The sequence below is a fragment of the Leptinotarsa decemlineata genome, unplaced genomic scaffold (genome assembly GCF_025532065.1).
Source record: "Leptinotarsa decemlineata unplaced genomic scaffold, Ldec_3_MD MMD2_tig00078422_RagTag_RagTag, whole genome shotgun sequence".
NCBI lineage: Eukaryota > Metazoa > Arthropoda > Insecta > Coleoptera > Chrysomelidae > Leptinotarsa > Leptinotarsa decemlineata.
In genome coordinates this window covers 3,763,410-3,783,487 of record NW_027412747.1, presented here as the reverse complement: position 1 = coordinate 3,783,487, position 20,078 = coordinate 3,763,410, and the positions used below count along the sequence as shown (strand labels likewise).

The following is a 20,078-nucleotide window of genomic DNA, read 5'->3' as shown; positions in this document are numbered from 1 at the left end:
ATGTTATTTACGATATCGTTGGAGGGGACACTGCGATGTGGAATATTATTGATTTTGGAATACAGTCTTCAATGAACCTTCATGCGTTTCATATCGAAATATTACAAACATCTTACTTATTTGCTTCAAAAATCTATTTTAGCTAGGGCCTTCGTTGAAATGTCAGCTAAATTTTCATTTGTTGAAGCTTATTCAATTGATTTTTCCCTTTATTTACAAGTATTTTATATGCTTCATCATTTTTGATTATTATTTGTGACTGCATATGGAGAACGCTGCCCTGTGATTTGTCGAATTAATTGTCCGTTGATAATAATGATTCTGTAACAAATAAATGAATTAACTGTCTTTAACAAATTTATTTCCAATAATATTTCACTAATCACAAACTAATTTATTTACAACACTTAATTTATTTCCACTATTTGCATATCGGTCAGGGGCAGCTTCAGATTCGTTACACTTCTTTGTGAAAAATGAACAATGTAAATAATGGTCCAGTGATAAATTTGAGCCTTGGTTGGAGTTTCTAATATCATTTGTAAAGAATGCGATACATCAGCTATCGAAGTGCTTGTGATGCACTGTTTGGAACCTCTGGTGTAGTAATGAATATTACTGGAGTTTTATCCCAACACCGTTATTCTTAACACCTCGACACGTGTTTCGATTACCAAGTGATCATTTTCAAGAGGTGAAGATGATCACTTGATGACCGCAACACATGTCGAGGTGTTAAAAATAACGGTTTTTTGTTGGGATAAAACTCCAGTAATATTAATTACCGAAGTATCAAATGAAAGATGAATGTTCTCATGGAATTAACAGTACATAATGAAGGTGAATGTGCCAGAATTATATATATTATATATTATATATTATATATATATATATATATATATATATATATATATATATATATATATATATATATATATATATATATATATATATATGAGGAAGCGACACTGCCCGCATCATTCAGAAAGATGAATAGGCCTCTACAGATTTTCATACTTATGAAGCTCAAATTATACCTTTCCTCACATAATGAAAAACGGCCATCCGTTTGATTGGAGACCCAAATACACAAGCAACATTGTTAGTGTACAATATCAAAGGGAGATTGAGGGGGTCTTTTAGAGGTATATATTTCGGGTTTTTATTTCATCTACTAATTTTCATGGCTTCAAACAAATTCATTTTCATCCTTTTTTACATATGTGTAGGATTGAGGTTATCGTCACTTATCTTGTGTTTTGATTCTTATAGATGTTCATACATTGTAGATTTCTTGTCCAAACAGACACATAATTCAGCTTGAATTATCATCACTTATGAAAGCTGTTGTTATTTTGTTTTCAGAAAAGTAACTTTGAATATTTTTTGAAAGTTTACCTGTGTATATTATGCTACTATATTTACATGTATTGTGTTATCTACTGTTTGAGTATAATTTACTCATAAGTGTTTTATGAGTTTTATCTGATATTATCTTTTCTATTAGAGAAACTGGTACCTCAGGGTTTTCTGCAATTTGTTTAATTATTTTCAGTTCATCCTGGAAATTATTTTTGGTAAAGAGATTGCGAAAGCTCTGTGTGTTATTGACGTAAACGCCGATAATTTATGTGAGAGCGGACTGAAATGGTCAAAGGGAATTGTATAGTATCTATCAATGTACTTTTCCGGTAGATATTGAATTGAAAACCATTACTGACTCTTGAAATATTCAACTCTAAGAAGTTAATGTGACTTTGGTTCTTTCAAATTCAGTCTGAATGAATTGTTTTTTATAGTTGGAGATCCCAAAACATCTTCGTTTGCATCATAAACTTGAGCTCCCTTTCAATCAGACACGAATGAATTCATGTAATTTTTCATAATTTGGCAGACAGATTCACTCTCAAATCCGGAACAAGATACACATTTTTTTCGACAGTAGACTTATCTTGCTCTTCGTCCTGAATTCAGTTCGCTATTTTTTTTCTGTAGACTTCCTCTGCTACTCGTAATATTTTCTCCCGACTTCGTGGATTAACCTTTTTTATTTTTCTCGTAATAACACGCTATTGCAAAGTTTCGTTTTTCTTAACAAACTGCACAGGGCATCTATATTTGGGATATGTTCATGAAGACACTTCACATCTTCTTACATCACCTACGCCTAAATAATCTATTGTATAGCAAAACACGTGTTGCGTTTCTGTTGAACATATAGCTTTGTTAAAAAAACCTGTCATATGTGTTACGTTTTTCTCCGTGGGTTTACCAATAATTGACTATACTGTATGATAATGAAACTCAACTTAATTTTACTTTCAATACAACAAAACACTTCAACCTGAACTTCAACTATTATTCAAATGTCTATCGTCTTATTAGATCGCTCTGAATACCGCACGGTCATTTCCACTCGACTGTCTCAATAGACGAAGGCCGTAGAAAATTCCTCGGAATTCCATCGATGCCAATAGCATTATTCTCGCCACATCTAGAACGGCGGCGAACATCGAACATTCACGAAAAGTCGGTCGAACTGGGCGTGCTCTTAGCCACATCACAAATGGTTTATGGCTGCCAGTGTTGGCCGGCGTTATTTTCTTTAGGGCATGGTTTACAACAATATTAACATTTATTTTATCTAACACTACCCCTTCCTTGAGGTTGTTCGCCCCGGACAACATTCCAAGAGGTAACATGACGACCCATGTAAGGATTCAATCTCCATGTGGACAACTTTATACTTGCTTCTGGGTGACAATTGGATTCTACACAGCAGATTGTTGATCGTTTTGGTTGCCAAGTGAGGTCCTTGCCATGGTCTCTGCAATTTGATACACATTTCCGATGTTAGAGTTGGTAGAGCCACACTGCATCGCCCTCCTTAGAACTCACCAGCAGCGACTTTCCGTCAAATCTTATCTTCATCTTATCGCTGGAAAGCTGTAATTTGATTCTGACAAATTCGTGTATAATTTCCAGTCTCTCCTTTAGGTGATTCACATACTCTGAAAGAGGTATTTCTTGAGATTCATCGAAAATACTGCCACACAATACATCTATCGGAAGCTTCAGTTCCATACCAGTTAACAACATGGATGGTATGTAACCTGTCGCGTCATTTTGGGAGCTTCTGTATGCCAACAGAAAGAGAGGAACCAATTTATTCCAGTCTCTTTGGTTTTCGGAGACAAATATCGAGAGGTATTTATGGTGCGATTATGCCTCTCGACCAATCCATCGAATGGTAGGGGAAAAGCAGTTGTTCTTGACTTCTTCATTCCCAACAAAGTCATCATTTCTTTCCATAAATCCAATTCGAAGTTGTGGCCCTGATACGATGTTGTTGCTGGGGTACTCCGTGTCTGACACTTACTTTCTGCATCAGGGCTTCTGCCACCGTTTTATCCTCTTGGTTGGGAAAGGCTACTACTTCGGGCCATTTGAAAAAGTAATCCATCACAACCATGAGGGACTTGTTACCGGATGTGGTCATAGAGAGTGGTCCCAGAATGTCAACTGCAATTCTCTCGAAAGATCACCCACTTTGGTATTGCTTCAACTTCCCTCTTTGCTTTGTCTTCAGACCATTTCTCGAAGAGCATAGGTCACAGCGCGTACACCATTCTTTCACGTCTGGGGATCAAACGAAAAGGGTTCTCCTTTTAGTCAATCTATGCAACAGTCTGTAAATGTTCCCAAAGTCTTTCACGAAACGCCATTAATAACTACGGAGTCCTAATAGTCCTTCGGAGTTGGCCATTCTTGCACTGCCTTGATTTTCTTTGGATCCGTTTCAAGTCCTTCTGAAAACACAACGTGTCCCAAGAAATTCACCTCTTCCTAGAAGAGACAGCACTTCTTGGGATTGATCAGAAAATGGCCATTTCGCAGCCCCGTGAAAACACTTCTTAAGTTTGATAGATGTTCGTCAAAACTTTTTCCGGTGACTATGATGTTTTCCAGGTAAGTTCTCGCAACACCAACTTCATTAAGCGTTCAAATGTTGCGGGTGCATTGCATAATCCGAACGGTCTAAACATAAACTGGTATAATCCATTGCCGGTGGGAAGGTAGTCTTCTCTTTATCTTCGAGGCGAACAGCCACCAGGGGTAACTGTCTAGGGAGAGGGTAACTGTCCTTTCTGGTGACATCATATAGCCTCCTGAAGTCTACGCAAAATCTCGTCGATCCATCTTTTATAGTCACCAACCTACAGGTGACGATCAGGGGCTGTTTGCTTGCTCGATTACTCTTTTCTCCAACATGTCCTCAACAATGTATGCAGCTTCGTCTTGCTTTGCGGAGAGAAGTATTCTCGGTGGTTGACATATGGGGTTGGCATCACCAATATCGATCTGATGTTGAACTTAAATGTTGAACTGAAATGTTGAACTAAACTTGTTCGATCAATGATTTTGCCCTTCACAAACATATCGTTCTCTTCATCTACGAATCGAGTTGCCTTGCATAGTTCTTCTTCAGACAGATCGCTCCACGTCTTCTTGAAAGAGTCGATGAGATCCATTGGGTTCTTGAGAACGCTATAGAGGGACTTCTTTCTCGATTCTTGCAATTTTCACGATCGGTTCGCAGGTGCCTATTAACTTACCCTTCCTTGAGAATCACCTTGTTATTATTGGGGTTGATTATAATTATTCTTACTGGAATGGTCTGAAAATTTCTGCTTCAGAGCCGTCAGATGGCTCTATCAATGGTGTGCCCAAGTCGCCTGGTCCAGCAATTTCCGCTTGAATGATTTTTTTGGTATTGGGAAAGATTCTGGAATCTTTCAGTATGACCACCTTGGTGCTGTCATGTGGCTGAGAGGGCACGTTGAGTAGAATTTCTTCGTTTCCAACTTCCCACAGTTTGTTCCTCATGTCCACCACGAATCCGTAAGGGGACATGACGTCTAGTCCTAAAATGAACTCGTCGACGATGTTGGCCACTGATACCTTGTTGGCTCTCATTACTGACCTCGTTGCTTCAGTATCGACGGTGAAAAGGCACTGGTGATTATTTAGCAATCCGTCGACAACTAAGATGTTACTGGGATGGGGATGCAGCAGCCAATGTACTTCTCTTAACGCTGGCTCAATTTGGTTTTTTCAAAAGCCGACGCTCCGGTTGGGATGATCTCAAACGCCAGTCTCTTCTCTCGTCAGATGTTGGACGTGATCGACAGTCCCACCTTAAATGTCTTTCTCTGCCGCAGTTATAACATTTAGGCCGCTCTCATGCTTTGGCTGCAGTTCCATTCATCAAATATTTCTTCAGAAGTTGTACTAGACCTACCATGAGTGCTTATTTTTCTTCGTCTTCCTTTTCATTAATGGTACTCACTAAAAATATCCGCTCTTGTCCGGAAGCATTTTTGTCAGCTTCAAATTCTAAGGCATATATGATGGCTTCATCCAATTTTTATGGCGTGCCATCCTCAGTGACTTCTGTAGCTCTGTGTCACGAACCCCATCGATGAAACTATGGACACAAATCCAGTGAATGAAGTTATCAGGTGTTTTCGGGTAGGCAAGTCTCACCAATCTTTTTTCTCCAGCCCCAAACTCCTGCAGACTCTCTGATGGACCTTGAGTACTCATCTTCTGTTAAGCTCGGTAGACCGGTGATTCTTTCCAAAGTTCCGGAAACACTTTTCCAAATTCCTCCCGAATGAATTGTTGTTCCTCCCCTTTACTCACTTAGGAAGATTTTGAATCTTCAAATAAATGAAGGTACATCTGTTTTTCCATTTTGGTGCAATCGTTCTTCTTTTCTCCTTCGTTCATCTTCTTCATTTCGGCCTAATTGTTCTTGCTTTTTTCTGCGTTCATCTTCCTCTCTTCTGCAATTTTCATTCTCCGCCAGGTCCGCTTGCAAAGCCTTGAACATTTTCTTAAGTTCTTCCATTTCGACGTAGTCGACACTCCTTGTTTTTACCATAAAACAGAAAATATTCAGTCAATTATTCCACTTCCGACATCAAATGTTACGTTTTTCTCCATGAGTTTACCAATAATTGACAACACTGTATAATTTTAACTTTATTTCCTTTTCAATACAACAAAACAGTTTAACTCAAACTTCAACTATTATTCAAATGTATGTCGCCTTATTAGATCGCTTCGCGTACCGCACTGTTACTTCAACTTGACTGTCTCAACAGGCCAATGGATCGTGTTTATATTTGGCGGAATTCCATCGAAGCCGCGGTAGCATTATTCTTGTAACATCTAGAATGGCAGCGAACATCGAACATTCGCGAAAAGTCCGTGAGATTGGGTGCGCACTTAGCCACCTTACAATCGGTTTATGGCTAACAGTGGCGGCCGGCGTTATTTTCTTTATGGCATGATTCACAACAAATGTATGTTTATTAGCCTGTAAGAACGGTTAACTTTCATTAAAGTTTGTTTCTAGTGTGGTATTAAATTACATTTCATACCCTTGATAGATTATATTTGATGTGATATGGTCAACAACTTTGAAAATTAAATAACTAACCTAACGAAACAAGGTATTCCTATTCATTCAATTAGCATGTGTAAAGCTTTTTCCTTTCCTAATAACACAATTATTTCACTCCATGCGCTGTATCTCTTTTCAAATAGAAACGAAAACATGAATTTTCATTGACACTTCACCCATATAAAGGGATTTTTTAAATGAACCTTCACAAAGAAAAGGGTTTGAAATATTCTGAAATATTACCTACGTCATATATTATACATATGCTATACATATATTAAAACAGGAGTTTCAAAACAGGATTTTTCATCGTTATTGGTATGGGAATTCATGGAAAAACAGTTTAATCTATTGATTAACAAGATCTTAACTTTTCAATATACGCTCGTTATTGCTTATACCTAATTGCTCATTTAAAAAATAATTGAAAAATCAATCACTACAGGAAGTATTTGATTATCTTATCACTAGATGGGACAAAAATGAAATTATGAAATGAAAATTATACAATATGCACTTTTCTCTTATAGAAAAAAAAAACAAAAACGTTCGAAATGAAGAAAATTGAAATAGTTGGAGATTTTGCGAACCTCTTGTGTGAAGGATGCTATCGAAGCTATTGTCGAAAAAGGGGTCGGAGGGTTGGAACCCAGACCAAGTCACATTCACTTTTAGTTTTAAAAACTTTGCCCGTGGTGAGGGCTAGATGCCATTTAGATATGCGAGTGAAATCACCTTCGTGGAAATTTGGGATAAAATATCACCCATTCATCAATTCATCTCATCAGGTTTCAATACTGAAGCAAAAATTACAATATTTTCGTTGAGGAATGCCGTGAGAGAAATAGGACTATCGTTACTGAAATCACCTCACGCCCTTGTTTTTGCTATGACTGACATTGACAAAGTTCCACACTTTCGAAAAATTCGTAACGATACAGAAAAAAATTTAGACATTAAGAACACAAGAGCTCATGAAAGTGTCATCTGTATGTGTTCCTTCCGAAGAATGTGGCAAACCCGAGCATCAACAATTTCAAGCACACCTCAAATATTACCGCATTATTGTTTACAAATAAGGCAACAAAGTTCGATACATTCTATTTGAAGATTCAAATGATTCTTCCAAAAACCTGAATCTTATGTATCGCGAAGGACACTACAGTGTTCAAACTTTGCCCACTGCAGCATTCTGCGGTGCTCATTTCTGCGAAGAATTTCATGTACCCTAAAACTTCATAGATAATTTGTAACGGCGTATGCTTGTCAGAGATCTCATCTTGTGAAAAGGATATTAGGATGAAATATATCCACTGTATTCGTTTCTCCAAAAGGCAGAACTTCTTCAAAATCCAAATTTTGAGCACGAGCACATTTCTGCGGAGTATCATTCAGGATATTATGTCTTACCCATCAAACGGCAGGGTATTTGAGGTATACGCAGACAGATGCCAGTTCACAGAAGAACAATATTTTACGACTTTGAGACTAGACAGGAGAAGAAACGTGAGAATAGATCCCTTTTAGATGGATCAAATATCTGTGTTTGCACAGTGTTGTTCGACTTATATGAACAGTAAGATTAACGTGTGTAACATATGTGGGGTTAGATTACAGGTTTCAAAAATCAACATCTTTGATATATTCTGTTAAAATCTGTTGAAATCGTAGAGTATACTCCAAATCAGGGGTTGGCATGTAGTTTTAGGTGGGGTCCGGTAACTGTGGGAAAATTTTTACGAGGTCCAGAAAAAACAACTGATAAAAATCAAGTGCTACCTACGTATTATTATATGAATTATAAAACACAAGACCTAAAATTATTGTGAGAAATTACACTGATGATTTCGAGCCACTTTTTTATAGTTTGGTTCTCGAGACGAATAGCAAATTCGAAGTGTGTCTTTAGGCGGCCGTCCTTTAATCTCGAAAGATATCTTCTTCTGCAATGTCTTCTTCAAAGTTTTTTTTATATTAAGGAATTGTCGGAATATGAATACATTCTTGTCTTGTAATATCTTTTTTAAAGATATCCAGCTTGCGACTAAAAGCAGACATGCCCAGCATATTACGCTTCTTTGTGCTTTCTGGCTCCCTACGTATCTGAGTTGTGCAAGAAGGAGGTTACTTCTTCTTTTATCAGCCAGAAACATTCAATAACTTGACCTTTACTTAGCCACCGAACATTTTGTCGTGTTGCAGTTGAGTCAGAATACGCTGTCAGAAAGAAACTCCTTGAAATGTCGGTGCTGCAGATGCAGAATGAGATCTCATAAAATTAATCAACTTGACTAAGCTCTCCATCACTTCTTTGAGTGTAGTAGTACTAAGTTTTCCACAAAGGCAGCCCTTTGAATTATGCACTGATACGATATTAGACATGAGTTTTTATTCCTGATTCTCTTTACTATACCTTTTTCTTTGCCAATCATTGCTGGGGCCCCGTCAGTTGAAAGCGATACCATTTTATCTTCACTAATGTTAGATTTAGTAATAAATTCATCAATGACCTTGAATAAATCTTCTCCTCGAGTGTAACCTTTCAACGGCAATATTTCTAGCGACTCTTTCCTAAAAATCTGACACTCTATCAAGAAATCTTACGAAAATAGACATTTGTGCATCATCAACAATGTCACATGATTCATCAAATGCTATGGCATAGCAAGGTGCCTTTTACAGATGTTCAAGAAGAGTATTTTTAATATCAGTAGCAAAAATTTCCGTTTTTCGTGTATTACTTCTCGCTGATAATGGAATATTTTGAAATGCAGCGAATTCTTTTCTTCTTCAAAATGTGACGTGACTACTACTAACATACATTTTTTCACCATCTCAGAATCTGAAAATGGTTTCTGCTGTTTATTAAGCGTCCAGCACACACGTAGCACTGCTTCTGTGGATTTTTTTTGCTCGCTTATGCAACGAACTAGTAACTTTGTACTTTTTTTGTGAGAACAGAGATTGAAGTTTTTTTTAAGAGCCTTACTGCCAATAGGAAAGTTTTTGTGAAACTGCTGTTGAGTTGTTTCGTAGTGTCGCTTCAAATTATCACTCTTAATAATGGTGACAGTTTTATTGCATTTAAGGCACACTGGAACCGCTTCACACCTATTAGGCAGCGTAAAACAATATTATTCAGTCCATTCTGCCAGAAACATCCTATTCTCACTGTCCACCTCACGCTTTTTAGAATCCACGTACGAAAATATTATGAAAACGCGAAAAATCACAAAACAAATAAATGGTTGCTCCGAGGTTTGCGCTACGATTGACAATGTGCTTCCGCCGCCCACACTCCCACACCTCCGATTTTGATACTCGTTCGCGCTTGTTTCAACCAAACAAAATAGTGGCAAGCGCGCACAAAGACACATACACACAGAATAGATAGGAAACTGATAAAACCATATCAGTTGTAGGTACTTGTGAAACAGGTTGACTAGGCAACTTGAAATAAAATATGTACATACTTAATTAATTACTTCAATTAATAAAGGTATAGTATACCTTATCTGCGTATTCATGTTTATACTTGGTATATAACACGTTACAATATTTAGCGGTCCGATGTTCGAATTTTCGCGGACCGCGGTCCGCCTATTGCCGACCGTTGCTCCAAATTAACGAGTACTTTTCAAAAATATCGTTGTCCTAACACAGAACAGACAAGGATTTGATCATCAGTTTTTCCTAGATCAAGTTTTAAAAAAAATCTGTTTTTCTGTTAATCAGCTGTCGCTCCCATACGAACGACAACTTTCAGAAGTTGAGAAACTTGTGTGAGCTAAGGACTAACGAGGTCTTACCTTTTAACGTGTGATTCCTAACACGGTTGCAGAATCATCCCAGCTTCAACCAGATAAATTCTCTCAAGAAAAATATCTAGTCGAGGCAGGAATCGAACCCACGGCCTTCCGATCGTGAGTCGAGCGCAATATCACCGCGGCCAAATTTGAAATCAACCCCGAACTGATAATGAGCGGGACCCTAAAAATTTCGATGCAGATTGTCATTGTTTGACCTTGGATTCTTTGAATTATTCTTCGATGGCTCTTTCTGCCCTCCTAAAAGCATAGTTGAAAAGAGGGAGTTTTTGCATTTACTCAATCGCTCAGGAAATCAAAATTATGTTGAATCTTCACCAGATGTGAAATATTGCTACCTTGAGTATTTAAAAAAATTAGTTCGCATAAACTTCTTACTTGGCATGCAGAGCGTGTCGCCGAAAATTGTATATTCGATTTCTGGTCTTGGTTTCAAATTTATTCTTTGCTGGCCATCCTTATCTTGGATACAGAGTAAGTATATCGTGGCGTTAAGATTTAACACCTGATTTATTTAATTTCACAGAAACTGTGAAACTAAGTATATCATCTGGGGATAACTTAGTCAAGAAATAACTGTATGTGTTGTATAACTTTAACAATTCTTTTGACTATATCATCCATAGTAAAATGACAACCTCGGTTGTCTCACTCTACTCCTACAATTTTCAGTTAGGTATATAATTCATTCTTATTTTTCCGTCAACTCTCTAGAACAATAATTTATCTCTTCAGAGAATTAAACATTTCTTCGGTAGTTTTTTCATTATACAGTATATGTTTGAAATACCTACTGTGATAAATACCCACCTAGCTCGTAAACATTGATTGGCACATGGACTGAACTATAATTTGTGTTGACAGCGAGATTGTAAAAATGCGTATCATTATTCAGCGTCATGTTTTTGTATCGATCTTTATACTTCTCCCATATAGTCTTCCGAAACGTATCCATCTTCTCGTTTTTCAGCGGCGAGAACCGCGAACTGTAATATTTAAACTTTTTCGAAATGTTGACTTGGGGTTGTTCGGCAAATTTTTCCGCCTGTTGCTGAATCAACTGCAATAATAATATTTCAGTTAACACTTTCAAGTATCAAAGAACGTAAAATTTCACGGCTGGAAATAACTGTGTGAAAGCTTTCGGGTTTCTGCCGTAGTCTGCAAGTTTTAAGCATGGCGTTTCATCTACTACTGCGGTAGACATTATCAAAGGCGATATGATAACAGTCTCAGTGACCGAGTTGGTGCTCGAGTTGTTGTTCTCTGTCAACAATTTGTCTTGTGAACACAAGTTTGTACTAAGAACAAACCGATAATTAGCTATAGCCGGACACGCTCTCAACATGTATTATCTCATTCGTAGTTAATGCGTTTGGTTCAACGGGAATAACAACTATAGCACCAACTGGGGCACTGCGACCGTTGCCAGATAGCCTTTGATGATGTTTACCGTAGTAGTAGACGAAACGCCAGACATAAAAACCTGCAGACTGTCATATATATATATATATATATATATATATATATATATATATATATATATATATATATATATAGAGGAGAATAATCGTTGCTGACTAGTTAGGAATGGAACCAACAAATAATGGGGCTAAGCAGCAAATGAAAGAGTACTCTTTAAAGTTTGTCCAAACTTTCGGAAATTTAATAAATTGTTTCCATCATCTACATGCTACAATTTGAGGGTGTAAGTAATATCAATATATAATTATGAATGGTTAGACTTTTTGAGGATGTTTCATACGATGGTTACGTAAAATATTGGACACAACATAATGGATGAACATTGATACAATACCTTTATAAAACTGGTTAAAGGATGTCTAATATTGGATAAAATATTTTTGAAAAACGTTACAGTTTAAAATTATTTTGAAGGAAGAATAATGTCACATGGAAGAATTGACAGATAGTTGACATGACATATGTCAGTGGTTCTAGTGATAAAAGCTGTTACCAACTTTGACTTGTAAAGAATTATTTTTGGAAATTTCTACCTGTGCAGCTTTTTTTTTAAAGTGAATGTAGGATAATAACATTTGGATTAAAGTATAAAGTACATCATTCTATTAATCCTAGATTGGGTGAATTCATTTAAACATTGTTATATGGATTTTTATCTAACGTCAAAAGATAGGAATATATCTCACTAAGATGATTAATATCTGTTTTTTTGTTGATGCAATTTTTATTTTCAGCAATGAAGGTCGTTTCAAGAAAGGACCTTTTTGTTAAATGTGTTTCACTAGCTAAGACCTCAGTGGCATCAAAATTCATATGGTGGTCAAACTTATTGACATGTTCAGCTAGAGCACATCTTTCAGGATGGTGTCTACAATCGCTTTTGTGAGAAGTTATTCTGGAACTTAAAGTCCTTGACGTTTGACCAACATAGATTTTGTTGCACGATTGACATGGAATAGTATATATTACATTTATTCGAGAAGTAATGAGGGGTTTATCTTTAACCCTGGTGTGTAAAGTTCTAATCGTGAGAACTGCTTTGGTGGCTATTTTAATATTGGGTAATTCATTGAAAATTCTAGTGAGTTTGGGGGTGATCTCCTTAATGAAGGGTAAAGTACTATAAAAAACTGGAGTTGGAGCAATATTAATTCCATTGTTTTCAATTATATTTGGGTTTGGTGGTAAGGTTATATTAATGTCTGATATGGATGAGGAATTAAACAAAATATTTTTTAACATACTTAAAGGATATGAATTATCAAGATTTTTTTTGTGAAATTGTATGTCAGAGATTTTCAACACTCTATTTTTCATTTGTTTCACTAGATTCACTTTAATCGAATATTTGTGATATGACCAGTAGTTGATATATCTTCCCGAACTACAAGGTTTTCTGTACCAATCTATCACAATATTATTATTGGTAGTTCTTATGAACCTTGTGTCAAGAAATGGCACGGAGTGGTCAGTGTCTTCTGCTTCCATAGTAAATTGAATGTAAGGATCATAGCTGTTAAGTGTGTCAAGAATCTCTTCAGTACAATCCATTGGTAATGCAACGATGATATGCAGATGGTAACGATGGTAACGATGGTAATGCAGATATAGATTGCATCACTTCCACTTCCACAATGTTTCAATGAATTCACCCAATCTAGCATTAATAGAATAATGTACTTTATACTTTAATCCAAATGTTATTATCCTAAATTCACTTAAAAAAAAGCTGCACAGGTAGAAATTTCCAAAAATAATTCTTCACAAGTCAAAGTTGGTAACAGCTTTTATCACTAGAACTACTGACATATGTCATGTCAACTATCTGTCAATCCTTCCAAATTAATGTTTTGTGAAATTTCGACATGTGACATTATTCTTTCTTCAAAATAATTTTAAACTGTAACGTTTTTCACAAATATTTTATCCAATATTAAACATCCTTTAACCAGTTTTATAAATGTATTGTATCAATGTTCATCCATCATGTTGTGTCCAATATTTTACATAACCATCGTATGAAACATCCTCAAAAAGTTGTAAGTCTAACCATTCATAATTATATATTAATATTACTTACACCCTCAAATTGTAGCATCCCTGATGATGGAAACAATTTATTAAATTTCCGAAAGCTTGGACAAACTTTAAAGAGTACTCTTTCATTTGCTGCTTATAGGTATATATATATATATATATATATATATATATATATATATATATATATATATATATATATATATATATATATATATATATATATATATATATATATATATAGCATATGACGTAATATACAGGGTCCTGCAACAGTGGCGCGGTGTTCCATATCTCTATATAGGAAGCAGATAGGAATCTAATTTTCTATAATATTACCTTATTGCTCGAGCTCGACAAAATAAAAATATTGGCGGTCACACAGGGTGTTCGATTTTTTCTGGGCGGATCCCAACTGTGTCTTTTTAAATGGCAACCTATATTTTTTATCGCTTTTTCGGTTTCTTCATAGAAAATAAAATAAACTTTATGTATATCTACACTTCGAAAATATTGATGGTTTTCGAGATATCTAGCATGACAGGTTTTTTTTTTCCAATATTCGTCACTCAGAATATTTGAAATTATAAAGTGGTGCCAAGTCCAGTTGAAATTTTTTTTTGGTCGAATATTCTACATTGGTAACTCTCTCAAACGATATATCTGAAATCGACCTGTGATATACAGGGTATGAAAAACCGCTTGCCAAATATTGTAAATGAAAATTTGCAAAATCTTCCTTATATTAAATGGAACACCCTGTATATTATTGATCCATAAGAAGCGCCAACGAAACCTCTACAAATTTCATTAAGTATTCCCTATGGCTAAGTTCAATAGTTTTTCTTAAATGAGCATTTCTTTCGAAAAATGGTCATTTTTTCAAAGCGAAATCCATTTGACGACTGATAAAAATATACGAAAGATATCTTGTTTCAATTTTGTACATTAGAAGGTGTCCAAACAAATATTTTTTAACGAAATAAATGTATGTACCTATCACTTTTTGCTATATGGAAAATTATTTTTTCATTGGATGCAGAATTTCACTCATAAATCGTGCAATATCAAACCAAACAAGTTAAAAGAAAGAAACATTATAAATAACTATTTTTTTCATGTTATTATATTCATTCAGAGCTTGAGTTCTAGATATTCAAATTTGTCAACTGGCAAATTACAAAACTACAAAAGGGAGAGTTTAATTAAGGTTGATAATGAAACTTTTATAAAATATGTTCAACATGTCTTCCATTTTCTTGAATGCAGAGCTGAAGTCTATGTTTGAAAGACTGTTCTACCCTGCGCAAGACAGCTGGTGTAATGCTGCGAAAAGCATTCGTTATTCTAAGTCGCATATTTTCGGGAGAAGTTGGTGGCTCAACGTAAACCATATTTTTTATGTATCCCCATAAGAAAAAATCTAGTTTCGTCAAATCTGGTGATCTAGCGGGCCACCGTACAGGCCCATTCCGTCCTATCCATTTATTGGGAAATACTTCATTTAGATGATCTCTCACTTCTGCCGAATAGTGAGCAGGTGCACCATCATGTTGTAACCACATTCTATTGCGGAGGTCAAGAGGAATATCATCTAACAAACCTGGTAAATCATTTCGTAAGAAATTGAGATACATTGCACCATTCATATGTCCCTCAAAAAAGTATGGACCAATTACATATTCTCCAATGATGCCTCCCCAGACATTTATCGACCACTTATGTTGATAATCCACCTGTCTCAATAAGTGAGGATTTTCTGTCGCATAATAATGGTAATTATGTCGATTTACAAATCCATTTTTATGGAATGTCGATTCATCCGACCATAAAATATTATTGAAAAAATATTCGTTTCGACGAATTTTGTTCATGGCCCAATTGCAAAATCTCACTCTTTTCTCGAAATCAGCATACAGTAGTTCTTGATGTAACTGAACGTGGTATGGATGCAAGCGATGTTTCTTCAATACTCGTTGCACTGATCTCTCACTTATATCCACTATTTCCCCAATTTGTCGTTGACTCCTACTAGGATCTTCTTCAACAGCAAGAAGAACTTGCAATTCATTATCTTCATTAGTAGCTGGCTTGATGCGCTCATGTTTGGAATAATTAATAGATCCAGTTTCAACGAATCGTCCCAAGACCTTTCGGAAAGATCTTTCATCTGGATGCCTTCTATCTGGATACCGTTGAGAATAAATTCTACTTGCCAATAAACAATTCCTGTCTGATTCACCTAATATGAAAATCATATCAATCAAATCACTTTTTGATAACAACATTCTGATGAAATTATACCGACAGTTCAACTTCACGATTGACTAAAAATTTCAATATTCATTTGCAGCCAAATATTTTGTTCTGTCATTTGCCAGACTACTTGATTTCCAATAAATATTTCATTCGCTGAAAGGTTGTTTTAGACCGAAAGAATATGGCACAAATTCCGAGATTTTTGAAATTATTGTAACTATTCAAGAACGTCCATTTTGTGGTGTAATTCGCAACTTGTTTATCTAGCAACAGGTAATTTTAGGAATGGGCGATATTTTAAGGAAAGGGTATTTTTTGTATATTCTTATCAGTCGTCAAATGGATTTCGCTTTGAAAAAATGACCATTTTTCGAAAGAAATGCTCATTTAAGAAAAACTATTGAACTTAGCCATAGGGAATACTTAATGAAATTTGTAGAGGTTTCGTTGGCGCTTCTTATGGATCAATAATATACAGGGTGTTCCATTTAATATAAGGAAGATTTTGCAAATTTTCATTTACAATATTTGGCAAGCGGTTTTTCATACCCTGTATATCACAGGTCGATTTCAGATATATCGTTTGAGAGAGTTACCAATGTAGAATATTCGACCAAAAAAAAATTTCAACTGGACTTGGCACCACTTTATAATTTCAAATATTCTGAGTGACGAATATTGGAAAAAAAAACCTGTCATGCTAGATATCTCGAAAACCATCAATATTTTCGAAGTGCAGATATACATAAAGTTCATTTTATTTTCTATGAAGAAACCGAAAAAGCGATAAAAAATATAGGTTGCCATTTAAAAAGACACAGTTGGGATCCGCCCAGAAAAAATCGAACACCCTGTAACCGCCAATATTTTTATTTTGTCGAGCTCGAGCAATAAGGTAATATTAAAACTTCTCTGAAGAGGTGAAATACCTTGGTATTATCCTCGACAAGAAGCTAACATGGAACTCTCATCTACAGAGTAGAGCAAAAAGAGCATACGTGGCTTATGAGCAATGTCGGAGGACAGTGGGACGCGCATGGGGTCTTTCACCCCGTGTAGTCGCCTGGATCTACACTGCAATAATAAGACCTATGTTAACGTATGGAGCCATTGCATGGGGACCTAAAGTTCTACAAGCAACGGCCATCCAAAAATTATACCAAATACAGCGACTGGCTTGTTTAAACATCACAGGAGCCATGAGAACAACACCAACCGCGGCAATGGAATTAATCACGGGTCTGACCCCTCTGGACCTGTACGTTAAGGAGGTTGCGTTAATGGCCATGGTACGATTGCACACGGCTGGTGTAAACCTAGAAGTAGGAATGGGTCGATTGAGGTTGGGCCTGTGGCAGAAAGCGCTTACTGCGCAACCTCTGCTGCAGGCAACAAGTGATGCAATTGAACCCAGGTTTGTGTTTAATAAACTCTACAAAATACAAATCAAGCAGAACACAGAGTCAGATGTTACAAATGCAATACGGATTTATACAGATGGCTCAAAAACCAAAGAAGGCTCAGGATGTGGAGTGTACTCCAGATCACTAAGCCTAAGGATTAAGTGGGGAATGGGAAGAAATACCAGCGTGGTCCAAACAGAACTGGCTGGTATCTCAATCGCCACAAAAGAAATAACCAAGAAAAGAATTTCTGGCAAAAACATTACAATCTGCACTGATAGCAGACAAGCACTATTAGCCTTGAACAGACACCGTGTTACTTCAGGGCTAGCACTAGAGTGCCACGAAGATTTAGCCAAAGCCTCGATAGATAATAACATTATCCTGAGGTGGGTTAAAGGGCACAACAGGAGTAAAGGTAATCGCATTGCCGACTCTTTAGCCAAGGAAGCGGCTGGACTAAGAATTTTAGGACCAAGTGGCACCCACGGCCTGATGACTTCGACAATTGCGGAACTAGTCAAAAGTTACACCCATGCTCAATCTCTAAAGAGATGGGATGAAATCAAAGGATGTAATCTTGCCAGGATCACCTTGGGCGACCCTGGGAAGCTGGCGCCGAAGAAATATCTGGCGATGACCAGGAAAAATCTACGCCTTACAGTAGGATTTCTGACTGGCCACTGTCAGCTAAGGAAACACCTACATAATATGGGGCTAGTGGACACACCTCTATGCAGGATGTGTGAACAGGAAGATGAGACTGTCAGGCATGTCCTGTGCGAGTGCCCGGAGTTATCGTCAATAAGAGAGTGTGTGTTCGGCGAGTCTTGGCCTACACCTGCCGATATAAAGGAGATGTCTCCCAGCGACCTGTCCACCTTCCTGGAAAGGACAGGATGGACGACGACCTAGGAGGACAACTCCTCGGGAGGATGTACAATGGGTCACATGTGGCCTAAGTGCGTGGGCTTACACTCACCCTCCCTACTCTACAGATACAGATACAGAATAAGGTAATATTATAGAAAATTAGATTCCTATCTGCTTCCTATATGGAGATATGGAACACCGCGCCACTGTTGCAGGACCCTGTATATATATTACGTCATATGCTATATATATATATATATATATATATATATATATATATATATATATATATATATATATATATATATATATATATGTATATATATATATTTGTTACTTGCTCATATATTACGTCAAAGATGAGGAGGATCAATAAATGGATTTAAAAAACAGTAACCTTTTATTGCTTATCATATCATTTTCGAATCCAAATTTTTAAATAAAATATACTTTCTCCACATTCTGAATTTTCATGGCTCCTAGATAACTGAGAATAAATTAAGTTGATTCCATTTCAAATGAATTCTGACGTTTCGTTCTGAGAATGAATAATTCATTATTTTTTCAGTGCGATTCTACTATGGAAGTATAAAGCATATATTTTTCTCATGTAGGTATAATAAAAAATGAAAACCCTTTTATTTACCAGAACAATTAAATGAGAATACAAAAATTACCATCTGGATACTACTTATTCAAAAATTTTCTGTGAGTTTGAACATCTTTTGTAACTAATACTTTCTTAAATTGTCAAATAAATGCATTCCTTTCTGGATTTTAGATTCGACACTTAGTGTAGGTGATTTTAAATTTTTTTGATGATATTTTTTTTAACATTAAGAAAAATATTATTTCTTATCATTTCTAATTTTGGTGATTTAAGCATTACCTATAGTTATTTTTCCATACCACCTCTTTGAGGAAACACAGAAAAAAGAAGGAATAATAAATAGTTCAAACTACTGTTTTTCAAAACTATTTTCAATACTTGAAATTTTTTTTTCGTACTGAGACTGTAATGGGTAAGTGTGAGAATTATATTGCTGAGTGGATTTTTAATGCAACATCCTTGACTGTGCTCTAACACGCAAATAAGGAAGAGCTCAATAATATTTGCTGGTCGAATTCTGGACACAAATTATGTTGAATCACATGCTTACCTTGATGGCGCTGATTTTTCTCTCTATCATTATGGAGAAGTTAAGTTTGATTTCAGCTAATAGTTCTTCCGGGTTTTTTTTCTGTATTTTGGCATTCAAGAATGTGTATTTCTGAAAAAATGGCTCATCATTGAAACAATCAATATTTTTATGCTCCTATTCTTACTTGCTTGATTTCGGTGTACTGGGTAATGGACTCACCCATGGTCCATAAATCTTTTCCTAGAGATTTTGCCCATTGTGAAACCCTGTAAACAAAGAATGGCCTTCAGGGAGTAGTATACTATGATCTTCTCAGCGGACCTCAACTTTTTCATTTGACGAGATAGACTCTTAGTTGCTTTGGGGAAAATGAGCAGCGTAAAACATATTTTTTTTTAAATGCCTGTCCTTGTCAGCGACGACTGCTGACGAATAGAGATATTCACTTGAAATTATCACCACATATAAGAGCTCACTATATTTGCAGGTGATTAAGTTTTTTAGAAAATGGAAGAGCTGTTTTTCCGGAGATATTCCAATTTTTTCAAAATTACTTTTAGTGGCAAAAAGTTTATAGAAA

General features: G+C 36.1%; 1 protein-coding gene across 2 annotated transcripts in view; it reads right to left on the bottom strand.

The window, feature by feature from the left end:
• Window positions 1-20,078, bottom strand: part of Ca-Ma2d (Ca[2+] channel Muscle-specific alpha2/delta subunit) — an 81,287-nt gene that overhangs the window by 46,086 nt on the left and 15,123 nt on the right. Inside the window, exons 2-4 of one of the 2 annotated variants that reach the window (XM_074186367.1) lie at window positions 19,683-19,764; window positions 19,517-19,627; window positions 11,110-11,359 (exon numbers count right to left, since the gene is read on the bottom strand). The exons of the other annotated variant lie outside the window; for it this stretch is intronic. Coding sequence (XP_074042468.1) covers window positions 11,110-11,359; window positions 19,517-19,627; window positions 19,683-19,764 — 443 coding nt within the window. The remainder of the gene's footprint in view (window positions 1-11,109; window positions 11,360-19,516; window positions 19,628-19,682; window positions 19,765-20,078) is intronic. 2 annotated transcript variants of the gene reach the window in all.